This window comes from Hippocampus guttulatus, chromosome 2, assembly GCF_054856545.1.
Source record: "Hippocampus guttulatus isolate MCC_2025c chromosome 2, RoL_Hgut_1.0, whole genome shotgun sequence".
Taxonomy (NCBI): domain Eukaryota; kingdom Metazoa; phylum Chordata; class Actinopteri; order Syngnathiformes; family Syngnathidae; genus Hippocampus; species Hippocampus guttulatus.
The window spans coordinates 17914461-17926806 of NC_141262.1; the positions used below are offsets into that span (position 1 = coordinate 17914461).

The window sequence follows — 12346 nt, forward strand, 5'->3', positions numbered from 1 at the left end:
CCACAAATGTATTGTCTATATACTATATATATATATATATATAGTGTACTCATTTCTTGCCAAAAAAAGGCTTGTTAGCATTGTGCATTTTTTATGGTCTCACAATATATGCAAAATTAGGTCATTTTTATATCTCGAGCATGTTGCCCCCCAAATACAATTTGTATGTTTATGATTGAACGTGTCATATAATTAGGCTTTCTACTGAACTTTTTCAAACCTCGAGACTGAGGTCAATGTTTATGGTACACAGGAATCATTGTTTCTGATGTTATAGCTCTGCTAGGCAAGTCAAAGAAATCACCTTTGTTAGTGATGTTTGGCCCTGCAGATTTCGTCAGGTTCCAGAACTCGATAATTGGTGTATTGATCATCATGTGTTTTATCCCATCTCATGTCATTCTGACCTTTAAAACCTTTGCTTTTGCCCACTTGTGTGTGTATGAAATTCAAGTACGAATATGTGACATCTACAGCCCAGCTTGGCCTGCCAAGCAGGTACACTGGACACAATAATGCCAGTGCTCAAGGTGATTGGCCAATGGATGAAGACAGACAGACTGTGCTGTGTGTGCGAGGATGGCCTCTGGTCAATCATGCCCAATGCAGTAGAAAATGCACTCGCTTTGCCTTAACAGGCCTATTCATGTATGAGCCAGAAGAGAGCCGGCAGGAACAGGAGGACACATGTTGACCGACTGGAGGAAAGGATCTGTCCTTCGTTACACTCAGATGTGTTCATGCCGACAGATGCATGTTCCACCACCATCTGCCTGCTGTGACAGCGCTGACACAGACCTGGAGCATTTAGCCAGCAGTAAACCATGACATGGTGTTGACGTTGCTTCATGTGCGCTCATTCTTCAGCCCTTCACATCCTGATGACGGGATTTGCTTGGTGGCGGAAGTGCTTGGTTGAGACTTGAGACTTGAGACTTGAGCCTTGAGCGACTATTGTGTCATTTTCAGTCGACAGCAAGTGGCAAAATGGCTGCCCCCTGAGACGGACAAAACCGGGTGGATTCTGCTGCTTAATTCATATGCAACAAACGTGATATTAATCAGAACACCATGATTGCACTCGTGGAGCCACATAGAACATATTGATTTGTATACAAATATTTTGGTTGCTGGAGTGCCTGCCCACCCATCAGGTGTGACATTTAAATTTAAAAAAAAGGAAATAATTTGTTACCTGCTGACTGTTGTCCTGAAAATGTATCTGTGATGACAAGCATACATTTATGTGACCAAAATATGTTTTTTAGGTGAGAAAAGGAGTAACTCAGGGGCTTTTAAAACCCCAAAATACGAGCACATAGGGGGGTTTTTTCCAGGTGTTTACATGGCAAATATTGCTAAGGTTTCCAAGATGTAAAATTTGTGGAGGTAAAACCTGGGAAGCAAGTTCTTGTAACCCAAGAGGTACCATGAAAGTGTTGTCATTTGTAGCTTGAACGAAACCAGCATGCAAGTAAATGGTGGCATCTGACATGCACACAACTTGGGAGTTTGTAGGCATGCAAGAAGCACCACCATGAGAATTAAGAGAATTGGATGAATGATGAAGGTTCTTCAAATGACAGACTAGTGTATGACTGATGCAATAATGTATCAGTCAACAATACACATCAGGTTCCCCTGATGTGACATGATCAGAAGTGGAAGCAGGACTGGAAGGGACTGCAGTTGGTGGTTTTGAACTTTTGCAACACATGGGATGTTTTTAAGTTTCCTCTGACAAATCTCAGCTGTCTTCCCCGTGAATTAACAAGGGGCAACTTGTACAAATGCACAACAGCCACTGAGCCACCCGCCCTGCGGGAGGAAAGCCCTGATTCAGCTGACAGGGGATCAGGGTCAGAGTCAGCTGATACAAGATCAGTTTAACATCACGGCAGCCCCCGGGTTAGTCTAAGATAAGTACAACAGGGGGCTCCGGGGATCTTTGTCATGCTCCGAATCACAATCACATAAAGTCCACGAGACTAGCAGCAGGCTGCCTGGCATACATGCAGCATTCCCTGCTCCTCCAATGGCCGCATGATGGAGAAGTGACAGGTGAACTTTAAATGAAGGAAACAGCTGAAAGTCTGTGGGGGATGAATATCTGTGAAAGTGTTCCTTTAAAAATATACAACGTGATAAATATCCATTTAAACTGCATGAGCATATTAGAGCCTGTGAGGAGTTGTAGTATGAGTCCATGTTTGGGTGTGAATAGAGACGAGAATGAGGAAGAAAATAATTGAGGCAACTGGAAGCAGAATTACCCCGTTGTCCCGAAAAAATCTGAACTTTGTGACTGACCTTGCCATATGATTCATTCAGTTTTATCATAGTAGCCAACATGGGCCAAAATATTGGGGACCCCTTTCAACACAATGAGTTTGGCAATCGGCACCTCAAGACAGCGGTGTGAAATAACGGATCATTTTAAGCTAATTAAAGATATGATTCTTGTATTGAGCCGCATATGACTGTTCAGGTGTAACTATAACGATCACATGGACTACTGTTGATCTACAGTTGTTCTTCCCACTGCTCTCACCTACTGTATAGGAATGGACTTACCATTAGAGCTCATGATGTCCAAAGTGTTGTTCCCAAAAACAAGGTCGTTTCGTCGAAAAATACTCCCAGACACTCAGAGTAGTGTTTCCGAACGGTGTCATCAAAAATGAATTTCCGGTGAAGGTAAATGATGCTGCGTCCTCACTCACTCATTCTTCGCAATGCTGCTTCCAATCCATCTCTGAGAAAGCGTGGAAAAAAAAGGCAAAAAAAATTGAATAAAATCCGAAAAAAATAACCTCATGTTACTGATGTCTCTGATTGTGTTTTATTTCGACAGAGAAACGGACAACAGTTAAAACACAAAGCCACCTTGTTCACATTCTTTCTCCCTGCCGGCTCGGTAGCGGTGTGCTCGCCGTGTTGCTGACACCGCGCGCGTCTGTCACAAGCCCACAATAGTCACATTTTTCCGGTTCCGGTAAGTTGTTTCAAAATAAAGTAGCAGTTGCAAGTTTGACTTCCAAATAATGGTTGACTCGCAATCACCAATTAAATAACGCTTAAACACAGTTTCACATCATCAAGATATCCATTATGCTCACTATTTTCTTTGTGTTAAAACACACTAAGTTGTCTGTCCAGATAAATAATGTCCACTCATTCCTTGATGGAGGGGAAACAGTAGCCCTCAAGCATATTCCTGAATTCTAACCAAGTTTTCAAGACAAGGGCTTGCACCTCGACTGAGGTCAGGAACAGGAAAACTGGTTGAGGGACTCCTAATGCTCGTGTTACTTTGTGTATTTTATGGGTTGTTTGTTTTAGTTGATTAATAGGAGTGGTGAGCCGTGGGTGCAAACAAGGCCTTTTCCGCTGGCCTAAATACGAACAAAAGCACTGACCTCTAACTAATGGAATCAACATTTATGCCATTAAATTATATATATTTATTCTAAAAAATGTATATTCTCTTCATAATGCAGTGTTTCTCAATATTTTTTTCAGCCATTATGTTCAGCCTCGTCAGCCTCATCTGCACAGAGCCTTCAGAATCAGCGGCTAGCCTAAGTCAATTAAATTAATCAAATTGTAAATTCATCCTCACAAAGCCAGAAATCTGGCCCTCAATGATTTCAGCATTTTTCTGTCTTCTGGTTGGTTAGAGCAAAACTCTTTAAACCCATATTTGACATGAAAAACACAATCTGCACAAAATTATGCATTTGCAGCCTGGTGAGTGTTGCCTGTGAGTATTTTACTTAAAATATGAATGTTTTTGTCATTCGAACTGCATCAGATGGCAATGTGGCAGTTGCATGCAGTAGTTTTGCATAACTGTGAAGGGAGAGTGATGGCTCCCACAATTTGAGCAGGTACGAACCTATATTTTCATTCTGAAAGTTTCCTTTTGTCAATGTAACTCATTACTTGATGCATCGATTCTGTCTCCGGGGAGTGACGATGTCACTCCTAACTTAAAAAGATCATCGTGATTTAACGCGCTCTCTAAAATAATAATAATAATAATAATAATAATCACCTTTATCATCATCATTACCTTGTATAATGCCGATACAATGAGGTGGATATTTGTAGCTTGTCTTGATTTGAACCATGGCTAAATGTGTTAGAAAGGGAACGCCAAAAAATCCTTGACAGTCTTTTGGAGAAGAGCAACTCGGCCAGGGTTGGCAAAACTGCTATTACACCGCCCTCCTCTGGAAATTTCCCGTAAGTAAATTACTGTCGCTAATTGGATTATTTACTGAAGAGTGAATGCAAGAGACGAGGTTAATTGTGAGGCATGGTTCACAGTTTATGATTTTTTTGGGTAATTATCTTCACTCATGAACTTCCTTTTGTCTATAGGTGCTAAATCGTGTGAACTAGGTTATTTGCACCACATGTAAACGCTCTGAATAGCGTCATAAAGAAGGGGGGGGGGGCAATGTTAACATAGTAACACTGTGCAAATATGGTGTTAAATAAATGTTCAGCACGCTGGTATCGAGTATGCCTCACAGTTTTGAGGTCCGGTTTTTGAATGTCGGCTATGGCCTTGATATGTGTGCTCTTCCCGTGCTTGCATGAGGTTTCTTTGTGTGTTCTGTCTTCGTCCCATTTTCCAAAAGGAGTCATGTTAGGCTAATTGAAGATTAAATTTGTGTAAGTAAGAGATGGAATGGTTGTGGGCTAGCGACCAGTCCAAGGTGTACCCCACTTTATGACCAAAGTCAGCTGGGATATGTTGGAGATTGTAGAGATCTCTATGTGTGTGTGTGTGTGTGTGCGCGCGCGCATGTGTTGTCTTTCTTGATCCGACCACTGTATCCAGAGGAAGCCCTGCTTGCGAAACGCAAAGGAAGCTGGGCAATGGGTCAACGGGATGTGAATGGCGCCTCACTCTTCTCCATTGTCATTTTTGCTCACTGTTGTTTTCTGTGGCCTATTAGTTATTTGATTCACTCCTGTGTGCCTGTTGGTTCTAAAGGGTTCCTCTTAAAAAAAGAGCGTAAACATGATTAGATTGTTTTCGTACTACAAATAGCCATATATGCTTCAACTGTTGCTTTATTGCTGTGTTGTGCTTTATTTAGCTATACAGCATGTGCAATAATTTTCCATTAATGGGAAAAATAAACCATTTTTTCTCGCTGTGATTTTGAGACACCAAACTCATTTAGTTCTTCTTGACACATGTTAAAATATGGTCACAACCATGTGACTGCTTCCTGAGTCGACCTTCAGTATAAATTTCCATTCACATGAATCTTGCTCTATAATTAAAATGGTGAATTAAAAACACCCTAAACCAGTCTGGATTTAAATGTTTACGGTAGCCTGAATACAGTGAAGCTAATGTGCAGATGTTGCCATTGGTTTAGATATACCTGTAGAAGGTTCAGCTTGGCTGATGTATACTGACAGCAACTTGCAAAATGTTCCATTTCTGCCCCTCCTTTTCAATGATCGTTTATCGTGGGCTCAGGGACAATTGCCAGAGCGCTCGCCCCGGGCACCAAAGGTGCTTTGCATCAATAGTGTTAAGATGCTCTCTCCATGGAAATTTAATCAACTTTTCTGATTATAACAAGTACTTATAAGTTGTTTGACGGTAATTAGTTCTAGTAAAATACCGTAAGTGTCATTTGTCCAGGTGGGTCTATGCCCTCTGGTTCCAAATGCTGACTACGCTCTTTGTCAATCATCTGCTCTGCATATACTGTATCCTACGAACTGTTGGGAGAAAAACAGGAAGATGGCCTTCCCGTGCAGTGAGGGCAGCAGGGCAGGTCACGTTAATACAGCAAGACTGTCCACTGAAAATGGGCCAGAGTTAAAACTTTGGGGACAGTATTAAAACCAGAATGTCAGTGTTGCGTTAAGACTGACAACGAGTTGTGTGATGCCAGGTGAGTGATTCCATTCAGTCTAATGAGTGTCACTTGTCAGCTGCTTGACACACAATATGCCTGTTCTCCAAAATGTAACATGTAAATGAGATGATCTAAGAATCCAACTGTCTTTCCTCCAATCTGGAAGTCAATGCCTCACCAATTTATGTTGAGTATTGAGTTGAATAAACCTCAAAGGTTTTCTCAATTGGCCATGTAGGTTTACAGGAAATGGACTTGATGGTATATAATAACTTAAATTGCGTTGTGTCTATTTTCTTCTGTGTGTTTTGTTGCCTTGTGAGAAAGCGTAATTTTTGCTCAGTGGGACATAGATCTGACACAAATCTGCATAGCAGTGGAAGGAAATACCATGTTTCCTTAAAATGGAACCCAATGGGAGCAGATACAGTGAGAACAGCAAGTTTGATGTACTTTTGGATGAATGGAAAAATATTCCCACTTTCCAGAAGAGTGGAAACTACAGAAAACACACAAAATAAATATTTCTTCTATTCTCACCTTTTGTTGGTGTTATAGACAGGGGTTCGTGTACTTCCGTTGATATTGTGTATGAATACAATTTTGGACAGATGTTTTTTTCCCCCCACACTTTCACTGCCTTCTAATTCGTTCAGGGTGTTTTCTCTAGGCAGTTTGTCAATCAACATCTCTGTGTCCCTTACCGAGATTACGTATCAGCTGTCTGCTGAATTCTTGACAATAATTGCCCTGTTCTCCACACACACACACACACACACACACACACACACACACGCACGCACACACACACACACACACGCACGTACGCACGCACGCACGCACGCACACACACACACAGACACGCACACGTTTGCAAACAGAGCAAAAAAAAGGTCTGTGTCTGGCAGTGGTGCATAGCCAATTGCATGATCACATGTGCAGTGCAGGGCTGATCTGTTCAGGGTGACTTTGTCATTGTTCAGTTGGGACTTGGAATGTAAAATCAGTTCCAGAGTTAACATTGTATTGTGTTGGCAAAAACACGGAATAATCTCTCCTCACATGAATTTAGGTTGATCTAAAACATAAGTCACACTTTGCAATTAAATTATTGTAAGTAAGTGAACAACTTTTGAGTTGGGGGACTGGTTAGCACCTCCGCCACACAGTGCAAAGGTGCAGGGTTCGATTCTAGCTCCGCCCTTCTTGTGTGGTGTTTACATGTTCTCCCCGTTCTTGCGTGGGTTTTCTCTGGGGATTCCGGTTTCCTCCCACTTTCCAAAAACATGTATAGCAGGTTAATGGAACACTTTAAATTGTCCCTCGGTGTGGGTGTGGTTTTTCTTCTATATGTGCCCTGCGATTGGCTGTGAACCAGTTCAGGGTGTCCCCCACCTACTGCCGGAAGACAGCCGGGATAGGCTCCAGCAGGCCCGCGATCCTCGTGAGGATTAGCGGATCCGAAAATGGATGGATGGATGGATTTTTGAGTTGCTTTGCTATACATGAAAAGTGCTTTAGAAATAACGTTGAGTGATTGATTGAATATTCTAAAGTGTCCGTAGTTGTGACTGTGAGTATATGCTGTTGTTTTTTTCCATGTGCCCTGTGATTTGTGGGCAAGCAGTCCTGGTTGTGCCCCACCACTTGCTCAAAGTTATCTGGGATAGATTCCAGCTCACCCATGGACTTATTGGGGATAGACACTATAGACCAGGGGTCACTACTCCTTTTGAAATTGAAAGCTACTTGCATACCGATTGATTAACGCAAAGGGCTCTCAGTGTGACACACACAAGTGAAAGACATTTCCTCAAGTTACCATTAATAATGTGATAATTATATGTTATTATTAATAATGAGTGATATTCATTCACGTAAAGACAGTGAGCATGCTGATGAGTTTTCACAATAATTTGGAATCCGATAAATAATAGTCAACACTTTTTAAAGTAGGCAGCCGTCGGCAAGTGCTCTCATGAGCCTTGCTTTTTTTTGTTGTTTTTTGGTTTGTTTTGTCACTTTGTGTTTGTTGTTAGGTCGTGTGGACCTGATGTGGACTTTTTTCAGCATTTTTTGGCCACGACATTCATCAAGGAGGAAACTCTGTGCTTGGTGGTTGCGCCTTCTCGGCAACATGGGTATACCAGCACTGTTTTTGCCTGGGAGGAATGTCGGTGCCATTTGACTGTCGTTGCTGGACAGTCCCGGGGCGCTTGTGTCTTGCACCTGTCATGGGCAGCATTTTTCACAGCCCCACTTTGTTCAGCGGAGAGATCGGTGCTGTTGAACGGTCTGCGGCTGGATGGATGTAAGGCTTGAGGAGCCGACAATGAGAAGAAAGGAGCGTTAGCGCGCAGCGCCGATGCGGATGTGGAACTGGGAGTCGCGGCTTGGAATTGAAGTGGATTTACATGGGACAGGAGATGTGAGCCAATCTCTTTTTCGTCAATGGACGCTACAGCTTCGTGTTTGCTTTCAAAACTTAGCTTGTAGTAGACGTGTGCACATTTTCAGCATGACGTCTCTGATCCACTGGTGAAAGGACACTTTGATCCTCTCCTCTTTCATCTATAACTGCCTCAGACAACAAAGTGTATGCAGAAAAGTGGTGAAGATTGCACGACTGTCTGTGTCCTATGTGTTGTGTTGTGTTGTTTTTGTTATTTTGACTTCAAAATGGCGCCGCGTGAGTGGCTGCCTTTCCAGCAGCTCCTATATTTTGTTGTTCTACTTCTAACTTTGCTGCTGTGAATCGGGAATTTCTCCATTGCGAGACTAATAAAGGTTTTCTTATCTTATGCTAATGAGTTTTCACAATAATTTGCAATCCGATTAATAATAGTCAACACTTTTTAAAGACATCTCTGCCAGTGTTCACATTTTAAAACGATCACATGTACCATATTCCAAGAAAATCACAATGTCCCATCGCTGCCAAGCAATTTTTAATCAGAATCAGAATCATCTTTATTGGCCAAGTATGTAGAACACACAAGGAATTATATATATATATATATATATATATATATATATACTGTATATATTTTTATTTTTTAGAAAATGCCCGTGGATTACTTCTGTTGGCCTGGAAGGGGGGGGGGGGGGCAACACGTTGGTGACGCTGCTGTGGAGAGTTGATAGGTGGCCTTAATGGTATGTGAACTGAAGGGCAGGGTAAGGTTTTAGACCATTTCGGAAATGAAGACCGGCTATGGTGACAATTCGACAAACTGGATTGGATTAGGGTTTTTTTTTCATCCGTCAACCTCTTCACCACAAACCGGTACGACTGGTGTTTCAGAATGAGGAAACAAACGGAGTGCCTTCTTCTCGTCGCGAGACACAAATGGTTTTTAAAAGATTTAAAATTACCGCAGCATTGTACGATGGGGGAGAGGAAGCGTTTATGGTAATGACATTGTAGGGAAGTGAGAGAGCCACTAGGGGAGGAGTTAACGTCCGCTGTCAGTGGCATGCGGCGTGGGACAGCCTCTGAGGCGTTTAAAGGCAAATGCAAGCACACGCTGACGTGAGCGAACAATTCGGAACTCCTCTTACTCTTTCTGCCCGGCGGGTTTCAGACAACGTCAAGCAGCGATCGTTGGCAATGCATGGCCAAACGCAGACAGAAAGCACTACGCACACGTGTCAGCACAAGAGAAATTGCTCGAAGAGTGGAACAGAAAAGAGGTAAAAACAAAACAAAACAAAACACCGACTTTCGCTTTAAACATAAAAGCCTTGCTCTTTCTCAATGTCAGAAAAGTGCCTGTTATCATATCTGAACCTTGTACTAACCATAAACTCCCAAATGCCATGCAGGAAAGTGATTTGATGTGCTCGACTAAAACTGCGGTCTTATGTTGTACTTTGTTTTCCTGTATTGAACAGTTGAATGCCAAAGACTGTCTAACCTGAACACTAAAGCAACACTTCAACTCCAGTTTGTTTGTTTGTTTGTAGTACAAATGCCACTCTGCAACAGTGGGAATCTCCCTGCAGGGAACTCTGTCCTAGACCCACAGGCATGCAAGTGAGCTAACTGGGGGTAAGTCTAAAATTATATACCCTTTGTCTCAGATTACCAAACCACATATTCCAAATCTAAAAATCACGATTAAAAAACCCCTGCAGAACTCTCTCAACTTTGCAAGACCATTAATTTACACAACCAGGTATCACACATGTTTCTTATTAGATTGACTGTTGTTTACAGAGTGGCCCAATTGCACTTCTGGCATCAGTGTGTGAAGGATAAGTTAACTCATTCATGGTGTGTGAACACTGACAAGGCTACACAAGCTGTATCTGTGATTTATCTTGTTTTCAGTGACATGAGACCTTATTGACATAGTTCAGAGTGTGCTGCCATTTATGAGAGGAATCTGTTTGATGTCCCAGCTGTCAGGAAAGTGTAGCTCGATCCACACAGCTGTTCTCTGAAGAGGATATTGTGACTTCTACATCACAACGACAAGTCACATTCCGATTTTGGCTATCGTTATTTGTCTTTTAGGGCCAGGTTTTTGTACTATAGACAACTGTTGTCTCCTGTCCACCCTTTGGTTTGTAGCAATGACCGAGCATGTGACACTGTCACCGGAGCAGAGATTTTATTAGATTAGACACAAGCGGTTGCGCTCTGAGAACAAGCCATTAATTTAACACCCAATGGCACGATATATTCTGACCACTCGAAATTGATGGCACTGATCTCTCCCTCTGACAATCAGTGCACAAAACAGGGAAAGACAATCAGGTACCTTTGGTTAGTGTACTTCTGAGGGCGTAAGAGATTTATTTGTGTAGCCTAAATAATGGTTTGATAGCAGACAGTAAGAACTATAACTTCTAGAGCTCTGAGCAAACAAGATTCACAGTGTCAACTTTACACACAATCGGACAAAATTGTTGGTACCCTTCCATTCCAGAACGAAAACTCACAGTCACTGAAATAACTAGAATCTGTGGCCCAACATAATCATTTTCAAAAACACAAATGAAAGTGGTCTAGGCAAAAATAATGGTGTACCCCTGACTTAATATTTAGCTGTGCAGTATTTGGAGGCAGCCACTGTCATTACACAATTTCTGTAAGTCTCAGTGAGACGAGTGAGCCTGTTGATAGGTATGCTGGCCCGCTCCTCAGCAGTGAACTTACTCCAGGTGTCTCAGCTTTGAAGGGCAGCCACCGACAGACTCCACATTCAGCTCATTCTATAGATGTTGAAAATAATTTAAAGCAGGTTTCAGTTTAAGGCCACTTTAGAACACTTCAATGTTTTGTTGTTAGGCATATTCCTTTATGTTTTTCCCTGTGTTTTGTGGGTCCCGGGCAGCATGTTTTGCACCAGAATGCCTCAGGATTTCATTGTACCCTGCTCGTATTAAAAACATCCTGTGCCAGATTTAGTACAGCAGCCCTAGAACATAAACGTGCCTCCCCGCCATTTCACAGTAGGCAGTGTGTTCTTTTCTTTATACTGAATGCAAATGGCATCGATTAGGATAGACCGGAAGTGACCTGGCAAAAAGCAGTTTTGTCACAAAGGACATTCCATCACGAGCTTTGTTGCTTGTCAGAATGCATTTTGGTGCAGTTTTATTTTAAAGTTATTTCAGTAATCTTTTAATGGAAAGGCACCAACTGTTTCATTTGTGTGCATGAATGAAGTAACTCATTCATGGGGACTCACTGAGGTGATGTTCGTAAATCTATTTGTATGGGAGCAAGATCACGGGTCTGAAAATGCTGTGTAGTCTGATGGGAACATTTATTAGCCGGTGTGAAGTTCAGCCATCCATCCATTTTCTGTGCCACTCTTTTTCATAAGGGTTGTGGGGAACCGGAGCCATTTCAAATGAGAAGTGGGGTACACCCTAACCTCACCAGCCACTTGCAGGGCATAATATTGGATAAAAACTATTAACACTTAAATTCACACCTATGGAAATTTTAGAGTGTTCACTTGACCTAACATGCATATTTTATCATGTAGGAGGAAGCCAGCGTACCCCGGACAAAACCCATGTGAGCCAGAGCAGACCAAACTCTTCACAGAATTTTTCCAAAAACAATTCGTCCTGATTGCTAGGCAAGCATGCAAATCACTCGTTCCACCGTAAGGCCGTTAAAAAGAAAAGCCAGAGTACTGTTATCCCTTGCTTCATTTTTTCGCGGCTTCAGTACATTGCGTTTTGTTTGCAAAGTACTGTATTCAGAAAAAAAATGCCATATGACTCAGACGTTTTGTACATACCTGTACGCATTATTGGTTCCCGGCGTGACGTCGACCAATGACAGCATGAGTGGATTTATCCGGTGAGGTGATTGGCTGCGCATCTTTGCAGGCCTGCGCAGCATCTTTCCTTGTGTCTCGTCACGCTGTTGACTCTCTGAATTGAAGAGTGCTTTGTACACTCACATACTGGATGGGGGGGGGGGGGGG

The 12346-nt window shown here is 42.3% G+C and overlaps 1 protein-coding gene and 1 long non-coding RNA gene across 7 annotated transcripts in view; one reads left to right on the plus strand and one right to left on the minus strand.

Moving 5' to 3' along the window:
• The window catches only part of ablim3 (actin binding LIM protein family, member 3), a 41234-nt gene extending 38263 nt beyond the window's left edge, over positions 1-2971 (minus strand). For 3 of the 6 annotated variants that reach the window (XR_015097617.1, XM_086100024.1, XM_086100014.1), the window contains exon 1: positions 2575-2955. Coding sequence is in view for 4 of the 6 variants with exons in the window: in XM_086100024.1 (XP_085956150.1) it covers positions 2575-2587 (13 nt within the window). In the remaining 2 variants the exon portion in view is untranslated. Of the gene's footprint in view, positions 1-2574 lie in introns of all 6 variants that reach the window. The other 3 variants (XM_086100002.1, XM_086100040.1, XM_086100031.1) reach the window with 3 other exon arrangements.
• A 6299-nt stretch (positions 2972-9270) lies between these two features.
• On the plus strand, positions 9271-12320 carry LOC147208729 (uncharacterized). The gene is made up of 3 exons (XR_015097628.1): positions 9271-9587; positions 9861-9945; positions 11897-12320. It is a non-coding gene; the product is annotated as an uncharacterized LOC147208729 (long non-coding RNA).
• Positions 12321-12346: the final 26 nt, after the last annotated feature.